The 23381-nt window shown below is 45.7% G+C and overlaps 1 protein-coding gene across 1 annotated transcript in view; it reads left to right on the top strand.

Moving 5' to 3' along the window:
- The window catches only part of ACE (angiotensin I converting enzyme), a 61134-nt gene that overhangs the window by 14733 nt on the left and 23020 nt on the right, over window positions 1–23381 (top strand). Inside the window, exons 2-11 of the mRNA XM_035136427.3 lie at window positions 6682–6849; window positions 9410–9503; window positions 10492–10635; window positions 11595–11786; window positions 14216–14313; window positions 15147–15319; window positions 16707–16930; window positions 17562–17706; window positions 20562–20660; window positions 22019–22141. Coding sequence (XP_034992318.1) covers window positions 6682–6849; window positions 9410–9503; window positions 10492–10635; window positions 11595–11786; window positions 14216–14313; window positions 15147–15319; window positions 16707–16930; window positions 17562–17706; window positions 20562–20660; window positions 22019–22141 — 1460 coding nt within the window. The remainder of the gene's footprint in view (window positions 1–6681; window positions 6850–9409; window positions 9504–10491; window positions 10636–11594; window positions 11787–14215; window positions 14314–15146; window positions 15320–16706; window positions 16931–17561; window positions 17707–20561; window positions 20661–22018; window positions 22142–23381) is intronic.

Raw genomic sequence — 23381 nt, forward strand, 5'->3', positions numbered from 1 at the left:
TGAGAGAATAACAAATAAGCTATGGTTGACACATGGATAGATCAAGAAAGATCTATGTGTGGGTTAATTTCGTAACGTATGCCAGTACTCCAGGAATGAACAATTCACGCATCTGTGTTTTGCTCAACCTGGTTGATCTACATTTATATTCAGACATAAATTAATCTTCACTTTGAACCCACTTCCTATGTTCAGTAGTAGAACAACACTTTATATTGCTTCATTGGTAACCTAATAGGAAAAATGTCTATTACTCATACTTAACCTAAACACAACCAAGAGGCATTCAGCTATGTGATGTTGAATGTTATCTGTTAACTCTGTTCTATCCTGCCTCCCCTTTGTTTTCTTTTTTGTTTAAACCAATTCACGAACCAAAAACCTCTGTGTTGACCCCTGATGATGAACCATATGTTGTAGATATTAGGTACGAGGTAAAGCGGCCCCTGACCATCAGGTCCAGTCGTGTCCGACTCTGGGGTTGCGGCGCTCATCTCACTCTATAGGCCGAGGGAGCCGGTGTTTGTTTGCAGACAGCTTCCGGGTCATGTGGCCAGCATGACAAAGCTACTTCTGGGGAAACCAGAGCAGCGCACGGAAACGCCGTTTACCTTCCCGCCGGAGCGGTCCCTATTTGTCTACTTGCACTTTGATGTGCTTTCGAACTGCTAGGTGGGCAGGAGCTGGGACCGAGCAATGGGAGCTCACCCCATTGCAGGGATTCGAACCGCCGACCTTCTGATCAGCAAGCCCTAGACTCTGTGGTTTAACCCACAGCGCCACCTGGGTCCCTTATGTTATAGATATTACTGACATTTTATTGTGCTGTTTTTGCGATATGCAAATGACATGAGAGGACTTGGTCTATTTATTTAATAGGGACTGTTGAGGGGGTATACAGTTGGAGGCACAAGGCGCCCAATCTTGATAAAGGCCGCAACCAGGAGCAAAGGGCTAAAACCCTCTACCCTCCACACTAGGGTCCTAATCCAGATTAGCTTGGGCCATTTGTGTCCTAGCACCAAAAAAATAAATTTTGTTTAAAGGTACAGCTACACAGCCCACATAATGTGTGCTCTAGGGCAGCGTTTCTCAACCGCTGTTCCGCGGCACACTAGTGTGCCGCGAGACGCTGGCTGGTGTGCCGCGACGTGCGGCGACGAGAAGGGCGATTTGCATTGTCACGTGCCTGGCGGCCGCCAATACACAACACTGACCCGCCGGAAAGGAAGCTGGCCGGGTCACGACGCGGAGCGAGCGCAGCTCTCAACAGCCACCACCACGGGAGGGTGGTTTTAGACAAACTTAAAGAAGCTGGCTGGATGAGCTCAACCTGAAACTTGCTGAGCAAAGGATTGTGCTGGCAGAGAAATCAGCGGTTTGTGAAGCCTTATTACAGGAGATTGCAACCAACACAGCAATTGGCAAGTGTTTCTTACAGTCATAATTATATAGTCAATATAGGGCGGCACAGAGTTAAATTTTTTAACTTTTTTAATGGTGGTGTGCCTCGTGATTTTTTTCATGGAACAAGTGTGCCTTGGCCCAAAAAAAGGTTGAGAAACACTGCTCTAGGGACTGTTGGCTGGCTTTGGCTGAGAATCAAACATTTTCAGGGGTGGAGGTCTGGCTGGGCAAGTCAGCAAGTTGACAACAAGATTGTTTAGGTTTATGAAGCAAGCTGCTGAAATATGGCTGTTAATTCCACCCCGCCAGCTGATTTTAATATTGTGTTATTTTTATTTTGTGTAGCACATCCTGGGACCTTATGGCAAAAGGGCAGGTTAGAAATGCGATGTAACAAATAAATAGATGGAAATGTGGTCAAAGGCTCAGTAATTAGTGTGGGGGCAGACTGCAGCCCAGTGACTGCCACAAATCCCTATTTTCTTGGAATCCTTCAGTTCTGTCCCCCTAGTCTTTCAAAGCAGTGGTGGAGGCGGGGGGACGGGACACTCTTATCTTAAGCAAAAAATTATGTACTGTAACTGATGGATTTCTGCATGCAAATAGGCTTGCCACACAGGATTTCCTTTCTATTTATTTTTGGCACAGTTTGCCCGTATTTCTGTTCAGGCTTTCTGTTTGTTGTTTTGTAACTCTCAATTACCTGCTACATTGGGAGTTTATTTTCCCTACGAAGTGGCATGTTATTTTTGGAAATTGCCTCCTAATCTGCAAGGAAGCACATTTCCTGGTAACAAAGTTAGCACCTATCCACAACCTTCTGATTTGGTATCATATTTTTCCTGGACTTCAGTTTACTCTGGCATGCAGTTTTTGTATGAGGTTGGGAACTCTTACACTTCTGGACTTATTGTTACATTTTGGGGACCTATTCTTTCATATCCTTGAGGTATCCAAACACAGAGGTTACGGCTGAAGGGATTCATTTTCTGTCATCAGCTAGAAGTGGAATTTAAAACGGTGATCCTTTTATCCTGTTTACTCAGAAGTAGGGATGGGTGAAATTGTCAATTCTGGGTTCTCTCTCCAGCCTTAAGTTCACATTTCCATGTTAGTTTGCCATTCAAACAAACAAAATCTCATGAAATATAGCCTAGTGCAAATCTCTCCAAATATACATGTTTTTGTATGCAATTTTGCCTAATACTGTATACATATTTCTGCAGACTATTTCCCCTTAATATAATAGGTTGTTGTATGTCATTTTCACCAATATATGCCTTTTTGTACATGTTACTTGACCGGAGATTTCAAAGGATGGCTGTGGTTTGTTTTCTCTTATTGTTTTGGAAAATGGCAATTCATCTTTAAATGCAGATTGAATCAAATTTCTACAGCATCCCTAGTCAAAAGCAAATATCATTCAGCAGCACCCTGCAACTTTGATTAAACACTTCTTCCTTGCAGATTTTGCCTCTACAAGTAATTGCTTCCTGTTAAAGTGGCAATTGCGCTCATTTCACACGCTAGCAAGGTTATGCTTAAAATTCTACAAGGCAGGCTTAGGCAGTATGTGGACCGAGAACTCCCAGAAGTGCAAGCTGGATTTCGAAAGGGCAGAGGAACCAGAGACCAAATAGCAAACATGCGCTGGATTATGGAGAAAGCTAGAGAGTTCCAGAAAAACGTCTACTTCTGCTTCATTGACTATGCAAAAGCCTTTGACTGTGTCGACCACAGCAAACTATGGCAAGTTCTTAAAGAAATGGGAGTGCCTGATCACCTCATCTGTCTCCTGAGAAATCTCTATGTGGGACAAGAAGCTACAGTTAGAACTGGATATGGAACAACTGAGTGGTTCAAAATTGGGAAAGGAGTACGACAAGGTTGTATATTGTCTCCCTGCTTATTTAACTTATATGCAGAATTCATCATGCGAAAGGCTGGACTAGATGAATCCCAAGCCGGAATTAAGATTTCCGGAAGAAATATCAACAACCTCAGATATGCAGATGACACAACCTTGATGGCAGAAAGCGAAGACGAATTAAAGAACCTTTTAATGAGGGTGAAAGAGGAGAGCGCAAAATATGGTCTTAAGCTCAACATCAAAAAAACCAAGATCATGGCCACTGGTCCCATCACCTCCTGGCAAATAGAAGGGGAAGAAATGGAGGCAGTGAGAGATTTTACCTTCTTGGGCTCCTTGATCACTGCAGATGGTGACAGCAGTCACGAAATTAAAAGACGCCTGCTTCTTGGGAGAAAAGCAATGACAAACCTAGACAGCATCTTAAAAAGCAGAGACATCACCTTGCCGACAAAGGTCCGTATAGTTAAAGCTATGGTTTTCCCAGTAGTGATGTATGGAAGTGAGAGCTGGACCATAAAGAAGGCTGATCGCCGAAGAATTGATGCTTTTGAATTATGGTGCTGGAGGAGACTCTTGAGAGTCCCATGGACTGCTAGAAGATCAAACCTATCCATTCTTAAGGAAATCAGCCCTGAGTGCTCCCTGGAAGGACAGATCGTGAAGCTGAGGCTCCAATACTTTGGCCACCTCATGAGAAGAGAAGAATCCTTGGAAAAGACCCTGATGTTGGGAAAGATTGAGGGCACTAGGAGAAGGGGACGTCAGAGGACAAGATGGTTGGACAGTGTTCTAGAAGCTACGAACATGAATTTGACCAAACTGCGGGAGGCAGTGCAAGACAGGAGTGCCTGGCGTGCTATGGTCCATGGGGTCACGAAGAGTCGGACACGACTAAACGACTAAACAACAACAAAAGTGGCATGGCATTAGTGATGAGCTGCCCCTTAATTAGTAAGTTCTCATTCCTTGGGGTAGGGGTGGAGAGCTTCAAACAGTCTTTCCCTCTCATTGTTTTTTCCTTTTTTAATTTTATGGCGAAATACTGTCATTTCACACTTTAATAAAGGAAAAGGAAAACCTCAGTAATTCAAGCCACTCTCCTGTAGGGAACAGGAACTAACCAGTTAATGGTCAACAGCACTAATGCAACGCCATGCTGAACAGGAAGCAATTAGAGACAGAAGCTACAAAGTGAAAGTTTCTGATTGAGACACAGAAGCCCTAAAATATATATTAAAAAACTCCAATACAAGCTGGCACTGCAACATTTGGGGACAACGACGTAGAAATCATCACCATATTAAGCCTGAAAAACGATGGGAAGACAACAGCAGCCACAGCAATTTAAATGCAGGAGGTTGGCCATAACACTGCCTGTATTCCGCATAACAAGCAAGTGGTTGCAGACTAAATCGCTAGTGTGGAATCAACAAGGAAACCTACAATGGTAGCAAGCCTTTTGGATTAACACTCTAATCCAGTGCTCTGTCCTAGACCCTCCTGCTCCAAAACACCCAAAGAGTTCCCCTGTACTAGAAATAGAACCCTCATTTATTCATTTCAGCGGGTGGGGGTGGGGAGTAGGAAGCTGTCCACATTTCTACCTCGGCTCATACATATCTTCAGATGGAGTGAAATGTGCATTTAGAACTGAGTGTACAATGATTTCTTTTTAATGTGTCTGCATCTGTACAATTCACCCATATCACCTGTTCTGATCTGATCTGCTTCTTTTCAGTTTCATTATGATAAGGGTTTCCTCCATCTGTAGGTTTTGGGTTATTCTGGTCCCTGGGGAAGTGGGGAAACTTCTGATCTTCCTACTCCCTGGCCACAAACTCCTTGGTCTGTGATGAGAACTGTATCTGGCAGATTATGCTGTTACTGCTCTCTTTTTGGCTTTTTAAGAATATATATTTACAAGTATTACAGGAGAAAAGAAGGAAGGATTTCGGTGATAACGGATTCACCCCTTATTATAAAAAATAAAAATAACAATCAACTGCTTTGCTGTTATATTTCAAAATTTCAGTAAATATACTGACAGAAGGGTACAGTCTCTGTTAAATGTGAGAAAGCGTTTACTTATTACATTGTACAATCATACCTCTGGTTGAGTACGCTGCAGGTTGCATACTTTCGGCTTAAGAATGCGGCGGACCCGGAAGTGTTTACTTCCGGGTTCCGCTGTGCGTGCGCAGAAGTGTTCTGCGCGCTTCGCACATGTGCAGATGTGCTCTATTGGCGCTTCACACATGCGCTAAAGTGCCGCTCTGGCTGCGTACTTTTCGGGGTGTGAACGGCACCCCAAAACGGATTGATTACGCAACCCGAGGTACCATTGTAAATTATTGCTTATTGTTGGATGGAAAGGCCTTCTTGCAAAATTTGAAAACGTAATGTTGATAATAAATAAATATTGTGGAAGATCCATGTATAAAAAGTGTGCTGTTGGTTTAAACCTGAAACTGCAATAACCATGGAGAGGATGAAATCCCCCAACTCCACTGCTTCAAAGCCAGCCATAACTAAGCATTTAACTCAGTTGGTTACAGTGTGGTGCCAAGGCTGCAGGTTTGAATCCCTGCATGGGATAGCTGCATATTCTTGCATTGCAGGGGGTTGGACTAGATGATCCTCAGGGTCCCTTCCAACTCTACAGTTCTATGATTCTATCACTGTGCTTTTGCTATCCTGAGGAAAGAGCACAATGGAGCTACCACAATCTCCTTTCCTGATTTTAAAGGGCTGAAAAATGCAGCAATGGTAGGCAGTGGTGTGCTGAATACACACACACACACACACAGAGAGAGAGATTTAATGAGACAATAAATTGCAATTAAAATTTATCAGAAGGGGAGAAAAATTTAGTGAAATTCTCATGAGCCAGGTGGAGGGTTTTTGTTGCACTTGCTTTACTTTTGGGGTGGCAGAGGGGTGCTCTGGAGCACCCCTTCGCCCATCCTACAAATCAGCTCGCCAGTGGTCTGCACCCTGCAGCCCTCCCAGGTGCACATACTTCATGAGGTCGCTCCTTCCCATGTGGCGTTTTCAGATGAGAACGTGTGGGCAGCCAGGGAAGCGGCAAAGGAAAAATGCACCTGCCATGCTTGACCTCCTTGCAATAATAATAAGGTACACTCAAAACCCCTTTTATCGGAAGTCTGAAGAAATTCTAAAGTGCATTGAGAATGAGACCAAAACAACCCCCAAACAGGGAAACTGCTGCTTTGCAAGACCTTTCAGAAACTGCAGGGTAGATTTCAGCACAGCACTAGTGCCAAGGTTTTGGCGGCTGCCAGTCTGTCTGGGACCAACCAAGATGGACCGTTGAAGGTACCCAGTAACTGTGTGCTTACATATTACCTGTATCTATGTATTCCACCACCACCCCTTTACAGGTAGCAGCCTCTTTGAAGGAGCAAGAATTCACAGAGGTTTGGGGGAAAAAAGCAAAGGAGAGCTTCGGCAACATCTGGCGTAACTTCACTGATCCTCAGCTGAAGGAAATCATCAGATCTATCCAGACTCTGGGGCCCTCCAACCTACCCATGGATAAGCGCCAACGGGTAAGGACACAACTCCAGACAAAGGGAGTCTACACCTGCGTGGTGGGTATGGATGATTCAGACTTATATACTAAGCAGTTGTTGTTTAGTCGTGTCCGACTCTTCGTGACCCCATGGACCAGAGCACGCCAGGCACTCCTGTCTTGCACTGTCTCCCACAGTTTGGTCAAACTCATGTTCGTAGCTTCGAGAACACTGTCCAACCATCTCGTCCTCTGTCGTCCCCTTCTCCTTGTGCCCTCCATCCCTCCCAACATCAGGGTCTTTTCCAGGGAGTCTTCTCTTCTTATGAGGTGGCCAAAGTATTGGAGCCTCAGCTTCAGGATCTGTCCTTTCAGTGAGCACTCAGGGCTGATTTCCTTCAGAATGGATAGATTTGATCTTCTTGCGGTCCATGGGAGTCTCCTCCAGCACCATAATTCAAAATCATCAATTCTTCGGCGATTAGCCTTCTTTATGGTCCAGCTCTCACTTCCATACATCACTACTGGGAAAACCGTAGCTTTAACTATACGGACCTTTGTTGGCAAGGTGATGTCTCTGCTTTTTAAGATGCTGTCTAGGTTTGTCACATACTAAGCAGTATATACATTATTAAATGCTCTGGTCCATGGGGTCACGAAGAGTCGGACACGACTAAACGACTAAACAACAACATTATTAAAATAAATAAAATACAAATACATAAATAAATTCCTAGTGACATCTCTGAGGAAGCTGATTATCTGCTTGGGTAAGGTAAAGTATGTTCCAAGTTGCTGGCCAGCTGCAGCATTTTGGGACTCCACAAACTACATTAACAGTGCAATTTTATATAGGTCTACTCAGAAGTAAGTCCCATTAGGCTCAACAGGCCTTACTCCAAAATCAGTGGATATAGCATTGCAGCCTGGTGTTGAAGTCTCCGCCAAAGGAGCCATTTATGTTATTCTTCATCTTAGTTCATATGCAGCATCCAAAAGTCATGGTGAGGTTGCAGGGAGAGACCAAAGAATGTAAGCTACTGCAGGGCTGCCCCACGAGGACTAGTGACTTGTGTCAGAGAGATTGGCCATGAAGGCTAAATTCCTGCTTAGTTTTCCAAATATGCCATGGAGATAAGTGAAGCATTTAACAGCAAATTCTGCCAAGCCAGAGAGAGAGAGAGAGAGAGAGAGAGAGAGTGCTCAAAGGAGTTCTTATCCCCTCCTGCTAGTAATCCATCCTCTTTGCCTGTTCTTAGTGTTCTGCAGCTAATTCTTTCCAACTAGTCTAGTGGAGCATGTAAAGCAATTTCACAGTGATGTTGCTTCAGACTGGAAAGAGAGTCCCTTGGTCCTTTTTTGAGTTCTGCAGATAGAAAGATCTGACCATCATCCCTGACCTGTACGGGAATCCCTGTTGTTTTAATCCAAGGTCAAACTAGGTGGTCCCTCCTTTCTAAATTTCAGCAATTTCAGCAGTGGTTAACAGTTCCCCCTAATGGGCAAACAACAGCTTCCAGGAGTGATTTTCAGTGGGAAAATGGTCGAAAGGCCAGCTGGCTCGGCCCCAGCTGGAGCATCTCCCCTCAGCCTTGCTGCTGCGGAGATCCATCGACCTCTGCTCTGGCGTACATCAGTGACTCAAGCTTGCAGGCTTGAGCACACTTTACTCAGCAGTGTAAACTGCACAACAGAAGAGGCATGAGGCTGTAGACACATACTAAACTACACATTTATTATACATAAAACAGGGCAAAGGAAACATGGCATCTCTCCTTGCCGTCTTCTCGGAGAGAGACTGAAAACAAAAGCAATACAGAGCGGAAGTTCCGCTCACGCCAGCAATCTATGCTGGGATGTAAACAGACATGTGACACGCAACAATCCCATGTTTGCAGCAAAGGGTGGAATGGAATTCCCAACATATCTGTCCTTGCTCACCACCCTCCCCTCCCATCACTTTTTAAGGCTGTGAAGGGTTGCTTCTGTACACCTCTACTGCCCCCTGCCACCCACTTTGCATTTCCCATTTTCTCCCAACCCACTTTGAATTTCAGGCCTGTCTCCTCTTGTTCCTTTGAACATTCATGCCTTGGCCAGGTTATGGTGGTGAAAACACCAGAGTCCTGACTTCCGCTCCATGGTGTGTAGCGTGGCCTGATCAGGGTCTTGATGGTGCAGGCAGCATCACCACATCAAAGTCATGTGAGAACAGCAGACTTTTATGCTGAAACAAATGAGACTCACCCAATAGCTTTGTACTTTCAATAATGCAAGATTACAGGGGAAACGAAGGTGTTTTTGGTCCCCTTCCTGACCTGGCTGGCTACAGACACCTAAGTTTCAAGTTCATAATAAAATAAATAATTTTGAACACTACTCAGGAAGCCTATGTTTGAGGCAGCCTCCCTGGGTGTCCTTGCCATTGCCACCAGGCAGCCATTCTCTGTTGAAACTGTGATAGATCATAGGGTACGAAGCAGAACTGAGGTGTGGAACAGGTAACATTGGGGCTGGGCTAAAAAGGAGTGACTTTGCAGAACTAGCAGGTATGGGACTATCCCACTAACCTGGACTACTTCTCTTTCCTTTCTAAGTATAACACTATTCTGAGTGAGATGGACAATATCTACTCCACTTCCAAAGTATGTCTGCCAAATCAGAATTCCAGCTGTTGGGCTCTAGAACCAGGTGTGTATCTTCAAGTTCTCATTAGCGTAACCTTCCTACACCCCAATCTACACCCCAATCTACGTGATTGCTTTCAACATGGAAGCAACTCAAGAGGGAGGTGATTTGTTGAGATCTGAGGGCTGTGTCAGAAATACCACAGGTCTCATAGTCACTGTGACATTGTAGTGGCATAAAATGTCACATGCTTCCTTTGATGTTTACAAATATTTACGTGGTGCTTATCATGCCACAGATTGTCTTGGTTCATATTCTACTACAGCACTTGTGGAACATGTGGCCATCCAGCAGTAGTAGTAGTAGTAGTAGTAGTAGTTGTTGTTGTTGTTGTTGTTGTTGTTGTTGTTGTTGTATTCCAACTCCTAGCCACTCTAGGAAGCTAACACAGCCACTGGTGATGGGTAGTGTGAGCTGTAGTCCCAAAACCCTCAGAGACCCACAAGTTCTCAACTCCTGTGCAACAGCATGCTTATTTTTCAAGTGTGGAACCATCTTGCCCCCATAACTCCTGACATTGCAAGAGTTGAAGAGCCTGATTTATTTTGAGCCCTTAAAAATGTTGTCTTCCTTTAATGTGTTCCAGCCATTTCTTTGGCCACCAAATGTACCATTGGGTACATAAGGGCTAGATTAGAAATTATGTGTAGCAGCTGTGTCCAAAGGTTTACATATTTCAAAAACGGGGGCACTTTTGAGAGAAGTTACAAGCGCTCAGCTGCCAGCAATCCCAGAATTAGTGTTTCCCAATTTGAAAGACAGAAACTAGTGATGTAGAGATGCTTCTCAATCTACCACTGAATCAAAAATAGCCTCAAACTTGAGGGGAGGGGACCCCTTTGTCCCTGAACAATAACACTGAATAAATAGCACTGCCCTTATGATGAGGCACATCACCCACAAAATGGGTTCTTTTCAACCTGTGACTATTTTCTGTTTTTGTTTGTTTGTTTGTTTGTTTCTGGTCTCTTCTCCCACACTCACTTCTCAGAGATAACGGACATCATGGCCACCTCTCGCAATTACAGGAAACTGCTCTATGCCTGGGAGGGGTGGCACAACGCAGCCGGAAATCCTCAGCGGCCCAAGTATGAGGAATTTGTTGTACTAAGCAACGAGGCCTACAAAATGGATGGTGAGATGCTTTAAATATGGATTGGGGGCTGGAAATAGGAAATGGGCCACTCATGGGATCAAAAGACTGCCTTACGAAGAAAGCTGCAAGCAGCCGGGGCATTTTAGCTTAGGCAAAAAGGTGACTGAAAGCTTCAGAGAAGGTTTGAATATTGTAGCTCTCCCTTGGTAAAGGTAAAGGGACCCCTGACCATTAGGTCCAGTCGTGGATGACTCTGGGGTTGCGACACTCATCTTGCTCTATAGGCCGACGGACCCGGCGTTTGTCCGCAGACAGCTTCCAGGTCATGTGGCCAGCATGACTAAGCTGCTTCTGGCGAACCAGAGCAGTGCACGGAAACGCCGTTTACCTTCCTGCCGGAGCGGTACCTGTTTATCTACTTGCACTTTGACATGCTTTTGAACTGCTAGGTTGGCAGGAGCAGGGACCGAGCAACAGGAGCTCGCCCCGTCGTGGGGATTCAAACCACCGACCTTCTGATCTGCAAACCCTAGGCTCAGTGGTATAGACCACAGCACCACCCGCATCCCTGTAGCTCTCCCTACTGCCCTCCTTTTAGAAATGTATTCCCCATGTTTCCTAAGACAATGGGTCTGCCATGCCAGAGTGAAGCCACTGTGATCTGATGATTCATGGTGTGTTACCTCAGCACGTCCATTCTCAACTGATTTCCATCCCATTTTGAAAGTATTTGAGGGAATGGTGAGCTCATGTATCAACATGTTTACGAGAGGGTCACCACCGCATCAATGAATTTTGACTTACCCCACCACACAACCATGCCAAAAATGATCGTGTGAATTGGCTTTCAGTTTGTGGTTGTGTGCTCTGTGCCTTTAGAACAGGTAGACATTGAACAACACGGATATATGATGTGGTGCGGGAATGATTCTCCAACCTTGTGTTGAGATTATGCATGTGTGACTTCCTTTGGGTTCTGTGCTCTTGTTGGTGTCCAGGCTTCAAGGATACCGGTGACTATTGGCGCTCCTGGTATGATTCACCGACTTTCGAGGATGACCTGGAGCAACTCTATCATCAGCTGGAGCCCCTTTACCTAAACCTGCATGCTTTTGTCAGGAGGAAACTGTATGAGCGGTATGGCCCTACGTACGTCAACCTGAAAGGCCCCATTCCAGCTCACTTACTGGGTAAGATGGCAATAAAAAGGGGGGTGAAGTGGAGGTCATGCTAGATAAAATCAGGGTGGCTCATTTCTGAATGCATGAAGTGTCCTGCCACACTCTACACAGGCTGACCAGTCGGGCTGCTTGAAGCTATTGAGTCTCATCAGTGCTAGAGATGATGATGATGATGATGATGATGATGATCTAATCGCTTTTCTCAAAAATGTGACCCAAAATGATTTACAAACACAATTGAAATAGGAAAAAACCAATTGCAACAAACAAAAGCAATAAAAACCTTAAAAACCAACATCTATAGCAATAAAACTCTGGTCTTAAAGACCACTACAAGAAGCCACAAATGCTTTAAACACCATCACATCAAGGGTTAAAAGTCCAGGTTAAAAGGGGGGGGGATTACATGGCACTGAAAAACAGGTAAAGATTAAGGAATCATAGCTCAATGAGTAGTCAGTAGAGCCTCAATATGGGGAGAGCATTCTACAAGGGGAGAGCCATCACTGAAAAGGCCTATTGTCACATTGCCACCCTCCAGACCTGTACACACAGGGGGACACAGTGAAGGACCTCAGATGACAATCAGATGGTTGGGTTTGTATGAGGAGATGTGGTCCTTGAAGTAATGGGGTCCTGCACAGCTCCCCTGCACTTTGAATGGAGCCTGGAAACTAATTCATAGCCAGTGCAGATGTGTAAGAGTTGGTGTAAGTTTTGCCTGTCCTGTCCTGGTCAACAATCTGGACAGCGAATTCTACACCAGCTGCAGTTTCTGAACCATCTTCAAAGGCAGCCCCATTTATAATGTGTTGCAGTAATCCAACCTAGAGGTTGCTAGAGCCTAGACCAGAGGTTTTCCACCTTTTTGAGTCCACAGCTCTCTTGACCTACTACATTATTTCTGCTGCACTCCTATGGGGCTCAGAAGCCCTGTTATGTCACCTGCCTGCAAAGCTGATAGCCTCACCCTTTTTCAAACACCCTCCCTGGTGGGGTGTTTCCTCAGCCTCTGTCCTTGAGAGTCTTCCGGTCAGCCGCTGCTGCCGCCCCTGGTCTCTGAGCTGCCCCCACTGCCCCAAAGAGAGGTGGCTCCTCAAACTGCCCTACAAGGGCCTGGGACTTGTCTGTCCATTCCCAACAGCAAGGACCGGCAGACTAGCTGGCTGGGCTTCCTCACCCGCTTGCTTGCTTACTGCAAGGCAGCCTCGGCTCCTGGCAACCAGCACCCCCTGACCAGCCCCAGAGGCACCATTTTCCTGCTGAGCTTTTAGCCAGGGCTGCTGCAACAAACAGCTGTGCAAGCCTTTGGGAGGCAGAGCTGCAAGAGGACATCATGGGAGGGAGGGAGGGAGGGAGGGAGGGAGGGAGGGAGGGAGGGAGGGAAGGAAGGAAGGAAGGAAGGAAGGAAGGAAGGAAGGAAGGAAGGAAGGAAGGAAGGAGAAGGAAGGAAGGAAGAGGCCAGTGTTGCCCACAGCACCCCTGACCATCATTCAAGGCACCCCAGGGTGCCATGGCACGCTAGTCAAAAACTACTAGCCTAGACAACAGAGTTTGAGGCAGCCCTTCCAAAATGCATCTGCCAAAGGGTGGGAAAATAATGTTCACAAGAAGCATAATCTCTCACTCTCATAAAAGCCAATCTTTCTGGATCTTTGGGCAGCCTGGGTTTCTTAGTTGTTTAGAGCAGTGTTTCCCAACCAGTGTGCCTCCAGATGTTTTGGGACTACAACTCCCATCATTCCTGACCACTGGTCTTGCTAGCTAAGGATGATGGGAGTTGTAGTCCCAAAACATCTGGAGGCACACTGGTTGGGAAACACTGGTTTAGAGCATGGCACTGATAGTGCCAAGGTTGCAGGTTTGATCCCCATAAGGAACTGCTGCATATTCCTGCATTGCAGGGGGCTGGACTAGATCAGGCTTCCTCAAACTCGGCCCTCCAGATGTTTTTGGCCTACAACTCCCATCATCCCTAGCTAGCAGGACCAGTGGTCAGGGGTAATGGGGATTGTAGCCTCAAAACACCTGGAGGGCCGAGTTTGAGGAAGCCTGGACTAGATGATCCTTGGGGTCCCTTCCAATTCTACGATTCTATGAGCTGCAAACCAGGGACACTGTCATGGTTGCCCCATAGTCCTGAGGCTGTTCAGACTACCAGCTACTATTAACGTAACAAAAAAAGGGCACATTGCTTGCATCCACATAATTAATGTGATATCTTCGATGGCCCTATGGGATCTAACAAGACTCGGGAAAGAAACCACGGTTATTTTTTTGCTTCCATGCCCCAAATGTGGAAAATTGACAAATATAGCTTCCCAGTGATATTGCATCATAAGCTGCTTCTTCTTCTTGCTATTATTCCCTATGGTAGGAAAAGGCTGAAACTAACTGTTTGTCTCAAGCTAAGCTGTGCTGCTTTTTGCCCCCTGCAGGTAACATGTGGGCCCAGCAATGGAACAACATTTACGAAATGATGATCCCTTACCCAAATAAGCCCAACCTTGATGTCACCAATACTATGAGGCAGCAAGTAAGGTCATCCGTGTTGTTATTACATATGCTTTTCTTCTTACATGTTTGCTGCTTTGACTGCAGCCTTCATATAGACAGCAGAGATTACAAGTGAAAACAGCTACATGCCTAAACATCACTGGGTGTGGGGTGGTATTGCTGCCATTCTGCAGTGAGATGCTGCAGAATGTTTGCACGCATTAGGGAAATAATGAGTACTCCCAACAACAGAATGCCTGTACAGTCGTACCTCGGTTTAAGTACACTTTGGTTTGAGTACTTTCAGTTTAGGTACTCTGCGGACCCGTCTGGAACGGATTAATCCACTTTCCATTACTTTCAATGGGAAAGTTCGCTTCAGGTTAAGTACGGTTCAGGTTAAATACAGACTTCCGGAACCAATTGTGTACTTAAATCGAGGTACCACTGTATTGTTATCTATTACAGGTTGAATCTCAACTTACCATGCTTAGACGAGTAGATCCATTGAAATCATTGAAATCCATTGAATTAGCAACAGCTAAAGACCCTGGTGTTGGGAAAGATTGAGGGCACAAGGAGAAGGGGATGACAGAGGACGAGATAGTTGGACAGTGTTCTTGAAGCTACTAACATAAGTTTGACCAAACTGCGGGAGGCAGTGGAAGACAGGAGTGCCTGGCGTGCTATGGTCCATGGGGTCATGAAGAGTCGGACACGACTAAATGACTAAACAAACAAAACCAAACAAACCCTTAAGCCCTGCTGATTTCATTCGTTCTGCTCTTAAGCATGGCTACATCTGGATCCAACCCAGTCATCCAAGAAAATGCATGCTATCTCATTCTGTGGGTGGGTTCTTTCCTTTCCTAGAATTGGAACGTAACACGCATGTTCCGGGAGGCGGATGCATTCTTCACCTCACTTGGCATGATTAAGATGCCACCTGAATTCTGGGAGGGTTCCATGCTGGAGAAGCCGACCGATGGCCGAGAGGTGGTGTGCCATGCATCAGCCTGGGACTTCTACAACCGCAAAGATTTCAGGTGCCTACTGCGTGTGAAAGGGCCTTGCCTTGGAAAGGGGGAACCAAATACAGTAGCTTCTTGGAAGAGAACCACAGAGGGCATTTACCCAGATCCTTTTAAAGAAACATAGGTCCTTTAAAAAAATGTCAACGTCCAGTTTTAGTAACAACGTGGTTCAATTTGAGCGGTACAGAAATGAAATGAATAATGATAATATGTACTAGTTTCCTCCTCTCAGAGCTACAAATCTCAGTACCCTTAACAAACTGCAGTTCACAGGGGTCTTAAGAGGAAGTCATGTGCCTTCAGTGTTCATTGGATGTGCTTTAAATTTATAGCGTGCATCAGCGATAAAACTACTAAACGTATAAAAGGTTTTGAAAACGTTTTCTGTGTGCTAAATCTTTCCTGGGGAACCCTGGGAACTATAGCGTGCAGGAGCACTTAACATTTTAAGATGTCTCGAATCCCTTGCAAAGCTACCGAGAAGGACTGGCGTTGCTAGGATTACATCTGTGAGAGCTTTAAACAGTTTAAATTCTTTATTGACAAGAGGGCAGGGGCGGACCTTGGTAATATGGTGCCCTGAGTGAGGACAAGATTTGCTGAGGACAAATACTTCTTATTTTCACAATATTTCCTTTTGGTGCAGTTGCTATTTTTAATGGATCTTCTAAATAGGTACCTGTATGAATATAGTGTTCGGTTTCTGTTAATTGGTTCTCATGGGAAACTTACAGATTCTTGCTTCACACAATTAACTCAAGGCAGTGTCAATTTACTCTTGGCAGAAAGCCAAGGTCTGCCTGGCCTGGAAACAGCTCTCTGATTGGTTAACGACCAGCACTGAACTCTGTTATCTAAGAATGCTAGCACAGTTGATTGTTGTTGGGTGTTAGGAGTAGGAGTGCTGCGTATGGTTGAAGAGAGAGAGAGAGAGAGAGAGAGAGAGAGAGAGAGAGAGAGAGAGAGAGAGAGAGGATTTATTTTGCTTTGCTTTGTATGCAGAAACTCTGCTGGTTTTATTTTCTTTTAATAAATCCTGTAAATAGTTATTCTGCGTCTAGCCGACTAGTCATTTCCACCTCAACTAGCTTCTGCGCTGTGCAGGAAAACTCTGCTACGTTTGGGCTAAATCCACTAGAGCTATGCCTGACACTTCAAAATTCTAAGATATAGGATGATGATGATGATGATGACTTAGCACCCCCTTGGCTCAGTGCCCTGTGCAGGGAAACTGAAGAGGGACTTCCTTTTCAACTCTTCTGAGGACTCCGTGTGTAAAAGGGAAGCAGGAACAACCCTTGCTCCTTCCAATCTGTCAAGCAGGTGCCCTATTAGCACAACTGATGCGTTTTAACAGAACCAATGTTGCATCCTCACCTTTCTGCTCCATACTTTGCAGGATAAAGCAGTGCACAACCGTCACCATGGAGCAGCTCTTCACAGTACACCATGAGATGGGGCATATTGAATACTACCTGCAGTACAAGGACCAACCCATCTCCTTCCGCAGTGGGGCCAACCCTGGCTTTCATGAAGCCATTGGCGATGTCATGAGCTTGTCCGTCTCCACCCCAACCCACCTCAAGAAAATTGGGCTGCTTGACCAAGCCACTGAGGACATAGGTAGCGTTGAGCACTATGGGTGATGTAGGAGAACTGTGGTGAATAGGTAATCGATGGAGTTGATGGGACATTTCTCAAGGGTCAGGTTTCCAGCTGAGATTAGTTGCTTTCGGGGCGTGGAGCCAGACTTGTGCCACTCCAGGGCTTCCCAGCTGCTGAAGAAGAAAGAGAAGATCCTAGACCAGGCATGGCCAAACTTGGCCCTCCAGATGTTTTGAGACTACAACTCCCATCATCCCTAGCTAACAGGACCAGTGGTCAGGGATGATGGGAATTGTAGTCCCAAAACATCTGGAGGGCCAAGTTTGGCTATGTCTGTACCTAGACTGAAACGCAAAATTTGCTCTGTTGGAGATTGGGGAGCCCTTCGTATTGACACCTGTTCCCCTTGGGCAACCCAGAGGGCAACTTTGTGCATGCTCAGGGTCTGACTGCTGCCATCCGTTGGGTTGGAAAGGAATTTCCTATAAAGTCAGGTGGGTCTTTGTGCCCCGAGGCTTGTGGTTCACTTGCCCAAGTCACCTCAAGCTGCTTACTCTGCTCTTGATTTGTGGCAAAAGATCTGCAGGGTGCTTATTCTGCTCTTATTCCAGCTCTGAGTCTTCTTCCCCTTTCCCCTTCCTCTTTGCAGAGAGCGACATCAACTACCTATTAAAAATGGCCCTGGAGAAGATCGCCTTCCTGCCCTTTGGCTACTTGATAGACCAGTGGCGATGGAATGTCTTCAGTGGGCGCACCCCTCCCAACCGCTACAACTATGACTGGTGGTACTTGAGGTAAAGCCCCCCCCCCAAGCAGTGCAACTGTGGTGGGTGGGGGGCTGCCATGATGGCTGAGCAAAGGAAGCCATTATTTCAAGAAACTGTGTGAGGGGAGGGGTTTCCCAAGCTGATTTCGGGTGATAGGACTGGATTTCAAAATTGGGAAGGGGGAAGTCCATGTTTGTTCAAGGGACCCATATATCTTCTCAACAACTGTGTGTGTGAGAGAGACAGACAGACAGACAGACAGACAGACAGACAGACAGACAGACAGAGAAGAGGGAAAGAGAAAAAAAACTATGAGTATGTGTGAGTATAAAGGGGACCCAGGTGGCACTGTGGGTTAAACCACTGAGCCTAGGGCTTGCTGATCAGAAGGTCAGCGGTTCGAGTCCCTGTGACGGGGTGAGCTCCCATTGCTCGGTCCCAGCTCCTGCCAACCTAGCAGTTCAAAAGCACGTCAAAATGCAAGTAGATAAATAGGAACCATTACAGCGGGAAGGTAAACGGCGTTTCCGTGTGCCGCTCTGGTTCGCCAGAAGTTGCTTTATCATGCTGGCCACATGACCTGGAAGCTATACACCGGCTCCCTCGGCCAATAATGCGAGATGAGCGCGCAACCCCAGAGTCGGTCACGACTGGACCTAATGGTCAGGTTTACCAATGGTTTACCTTTACCTATGTGTGAGTTTTACACAAAGTTACAAAGGGAAAATATTCAGGAATTTATTCACATATTGCTTATATTCCCCTTTATAACCCCGAGAAGTTTTCAAAGCAGTTTCCCAATAAATCCTCAAACCTACAGAGGTAGGTAAAGGTAAAGGACCCCTGGACAGTTGAGTCCAGTCAAACTTGACTCTGGGGTCATCTTGCTTCAGGCCAAGGGAGCGGGCATTTGTGTGCAGACAGCTTTCCGAGTCATGTGACCAGCATGACTAAACTGCTTTGGGCACAACGGGACACCATGATGAGTGCCAGAGCACATGGAAACGGCATTTACACATCAGTACCTATTTATCTACTTGCACTGACGTGCTTTCGAACTGCTAGGTTGGCAGGCGCTGGGACAGAGCAACGGGAGCTCACCCTGTCATGCAGACTCGAACTGCCGACCTTCTGATCAGCAAGCTCAGGAGACTCAGTGGTTTAGACCACAGCACCACCCCCTCCCTATAAAAGTCATATTCAAGTCAGGAACATAAATAATATGGTGACTTCTCTGTTGCCGGGATTACTCAGGTAAAACAAAAACTGAAATAATGGGCTAATGCTGCCAATTTCTTCAAACGTCCAATACAAAACAAGCAGCAGGCAAGGGCACAAGATTCAATCAAGTTTCAATCAAGTATTATTAGTACAAAAAGAAAACAATAAGAGAACCATATACAAATGCTGACACAGAAGTCAATGCATGTAGTCAATACATGCTCAAACTAAGAAAACTCTGAACATAAGAAATTGAATATGTAAATGTATCAAAGCTGCATGAGAGAACCTTTCGAAATAAGAACTTGAGCATTGTGGCCTAAGCCAAGATAAGTGGTTTCATACGAATTTGAATGTATTAAACATAACAGAAAGCAGAAGGAGAAACTACTGAAGAAGCCCGTCATATGGGCGAAACAGGTGAAAAACGCCGGCAGCTTGTCTATTATTGACACTTTGTTCGACCTGCTGCCACCTTGCTGACCGCTACATAGCCTCAAAGACCATAAAGACTGGTTTGCCTTTCGGTATTTATTTGTATATGCTATCTGTTTGACGTTTGGTTTTGGCTTCTGTGTCAGCATTTGTATATGGTTCTCTTATTGTTTTCTTTTTGTACTAATAATACTTGATTGAAACTTGATTGAATCTTGTGCCCTTGCGTGCTGCTTGTATTGTATTGGGATTACTCAGGTGGCATTTCCTGCCCTGGTGTTTCCCTTCGGCTTTTGCCTACTAGGCAGCAAGGTCCACTGATGATCTCTTGAGGCAAGGAAGTGGGGCCGGGCAGCTGGATCTTGCTCAGCCCATGAGGGAGGGAGCTCTTCCCTCACTAGCGGATAGGCAAATGGTCTGAGAAAAATGTAAATTACTGGAGGAAGAGAGAAATGCACGCACATGTTGATCGGACATTGATTGACAAGAGTTTCAGTTTGCTCCCTTCTTTGTGCCACTTTCTTAGGGCAAGACCAGGCATAAACTGCAGTGCTTAGTAAGGACAACGGGTGGCACTTCCCAAACAGCCAACCATGTGGGGTGGAGGCAGAGTAACTGGGTGCAAGGCAAGAGAGGCAGTGTGGCAGAATGGTTAGAGCAGAGCTTTCCAAACTTTTCAAGTTGGTGACAGGTGACACACTTTTTGGACATGCATCATTTTGCGACACAGTTAATTCAGTTTGGCTAGCAAACTGGAGGTTAAGCTAACCCTTTCCAGCTCCAAGAGGAGCCCGGGGAGCGTTCGCGTGGCACACCTACACACTGCAGCCGACACACTAACGTGTTGCGACACACAGTTCGGAAAGCTCTGGGTTAGAGTGCTGGGCTATGACCAGGGAGGCCTATGTTCGAATCCCCACTCAGCCATGAAGCTCACTGGGTGACCCTGGGCCAGTCGCCATCTCTTGGCTTACCTCACAGGGTTGTTGTGAGAATGAAATTTGGGTGGGGGGGGGAGAGAACCAAGTACACCACCTTGAACTCCTTGGAAGATAAACGTGGTATAGAAATGCGACAAATAAATAAATATAAATAATAAACGGCATATCCATGACCAGCATCAAATCTAGACTAAGAACAAACAACCTGGAATCTGCTTCATTTCTAGAGACTTGTGCTAATGCTGTTCCGTTTCTTCTCTGCCCACATGGCCGCCTTTTCTCCAGAACAAAATACCAGGGAATTTGCCCTCCTATTGCAAGAGATGAAACCAACTTTGACCCTGGGGCTAAATATCATATACCTGGCAACACACCTTATATCAGGTACCGGGAGCTGAAAGAGTTGGGGAATGTGGAATGTGTAAATGAAACATGGTGAGCTTCACTGATGTGCTTGAGTGAGGCTGGTGTATACGCCTTCATTATTCATGGAACATCGAGTGCATTGCAACGTTCTGCAGTGTTGAACTACCTGAAGGTTCTGACAAGCAGATCTAAGGTGGTAGAGAAGGACGTGTTGAATTTTTCAACTTTCGAATTCCCAAAATGAGCGGTGCTAAAAAGTTGTAATATGACATGGGAATTCAATATATATTTTGGTTAAATTAGTATAATTTAGTTTTGCCTGGAAAGTAAAACGTGTGTAAAATTGCATAGAGAGCATTAAAAATTATTGCGAAGTACTTGCAGTTATATTATTATTACTATATTTTTATTAATGTTATTAATCATTATCTGACGTTTTCAGAAGGTAAAATTAAAACTTTTTGGTTTTCCAAAAGCAGTTCATGTGTTTCTCCATCAAACATAGACTTACCAAGCTAAATGTTGCTCAGTCACAAAAAATAAACAGCAGATTTGAATTCCTCACACCCAAAAACATTTTTTAAGACCACACACTGAAGAAATTTGCAGAAATTAAGTTACACCCCCTAAAATGACACACCCTAGTGGCAGAGGAAGACTGCATAGAGTTAGGTCCCCTCAAATCAATTCTGAACTCCATGCTCTTTAGTATAGGAACGAGGAGCCTTTGACCCTCCAGTTCCTGTTGGACTTCTGCTTCCCCCAAGACAGAATGACCCACAGTTGGGGATGACAGGAGTTGGAGTCTAATAACATTTGTGGGTCCAAAGGCCACTCCTCCCCCAGCCACTTTTAGAAATGCAGAACTTGCAGAGAGTTCTTAACTAGCATATTCTTTTAAAGGCTGGGCGAGAAATTGTATTAAGTTGTTCACATTTAAAGGTGACTATCAAATTCACACTTTCTGAAACAATACCAGAAACTAAACAAGGTCATCATTTACACTTATCTGAATTTTGCGGTGCAAACAATGTTTGCAAAAGTGCTTATATTAGTGGAAATTGCTCATAGAAATGTGCAAATTTAGGAGCAATTTGCCCTAAAATGTTGATAATCCTGCAAGAGAACTTAAAAAATAAAAATAAATCACCAATTTGCTGCAGAACCAAACTGGCAGATCCTTCCATGCTTCATTTTTTTTAACGTTATGCCTTCAAAAATTGACTCTTGTTCAGTATGGCAGAATTTGATGTGATATTATTATTATTATTATTAGTAGTAGTAGTAGTATTTGGGCGGCAGGGATGAGGGTGGGTGTCCTACTGAAGAACAGATGGGTACCAGAAGTATATGGATTTTTGTTTTGTCTGGGGCAGGTACTTTGTCAGTTTCATCCTGCAGTTCCAGTTCCACAAGGCGCTCTGCCAAGCTGCCAACCACACTGGCAATCTTCATACCTGTGACATCTACCAATCCAAAGAAGCCGGACAGAAGCTCAGGTGACAGCAGAGGGAGATGGGGAAACGGCAAGGCGTGGTCTCCTACCTAAATGGCGTTAGAAGCGGGTGGGAAGGACTAGGCCAGGGGTCAGCAAAGTTCTTGTGGTGCACGGTCCCACAGACACCACGGTGGGCCGGGGTGCACACACGCACACATGCACAAATGCTATTTCCGGTGCTCCTTCTGGCGTGGAGGAGGCGTGCGCAGTTTTCCGTTGGCTGCAGGGGCTTCCTGCAGCCAATGGGAAGCCGGCCAGCGTCGCAGAAGGCGGTCCCCGCTCTGCTCCACTCTGGTTTAGCGTGGCACATGGGAGCTGACCGAGCGGGCGGCGGGGGTCCATGGGCCAGTTAAATGACCCCCATGGGCCTTAGGTTGCCGACCCCTGAGCTAGAGGGCATTTCCCCCTTCCTGGCACCCTGAAGTAACAAGAAGGGGTACAGTTGTGTTGGAAAAAGCAAGAGGGTTGTGAGATGCAGACCTGAGGAATGCGATCACACAGGTGTGACCGCACTCAGGTTGCAGAAGAGATCCCCTGACGTAATACTGGCATAGCGTGAATGCCACTGGGAACTTACCCATTAGCGGAAAGCAGATGCTCAAGTACCCTGGGAAAGGTACAAACATGCAGTGTTGGAGAGAGGCGTTAAGAATGACATCACCCACACTCTTCAATGGAAGGGTACCTCCAACACCTTTCATGCTTGTGGGGTGGCCACCAAGGCACCTAGGGAAGGAGATTCCATGAGTTCCGAGGGCTGAACTCACCCCTACCACTTCCACTGACCATATAATGCAAAGCACCCTGAGCCACAAGTAACGCGCAGCAGGAATTGAAGTGCTTGCAAAGCAAGGAGCCACAAAAGTCTGCAGGACATAAAAGTTCAACTATTCATGGATGGTACCAGGTGGGAGGGCTGGGCAAAGCAGACCCTGGCCGGCTTACCTGGCAGTGATGATGGGCACTTCTGCTCCAAGCACCCCTGCGTGGCTAGGACCTGCCATTTTATTTCCCCGAAATGTCCCAGAGTCATGCTTCTTCTGGGAGCGTAGTGGAAAGTTTAAATGCTAACGGGACCCAGCCATCCAGTGCACCAGGCAAAATAAACACATAAACTCACACTTTTAAAATAAAATAAAAAGAGGGGGCATTGGGGCACTGGCTTCAGAACATGTGGCAAGAAAAAAACCCAAACTGCAAGGTCTCCTCAGATCCCTTGTGTGGTGCGGGAGTACACAGGA

This window comes from Zootoca vivipara, chromosome 12 (genome assembly GCF_965207765.1).
Source record: "Zootoca vivipara chromosome 12, rZooViv2.hap1.1, whole genome shotgun sequence".
Lineage (NCBI taxonomy): Eukaryota > Metazoa > Chordata > Lepidosauria > Squamata > Lacertidae > Zootoca > Zootoca vivipara.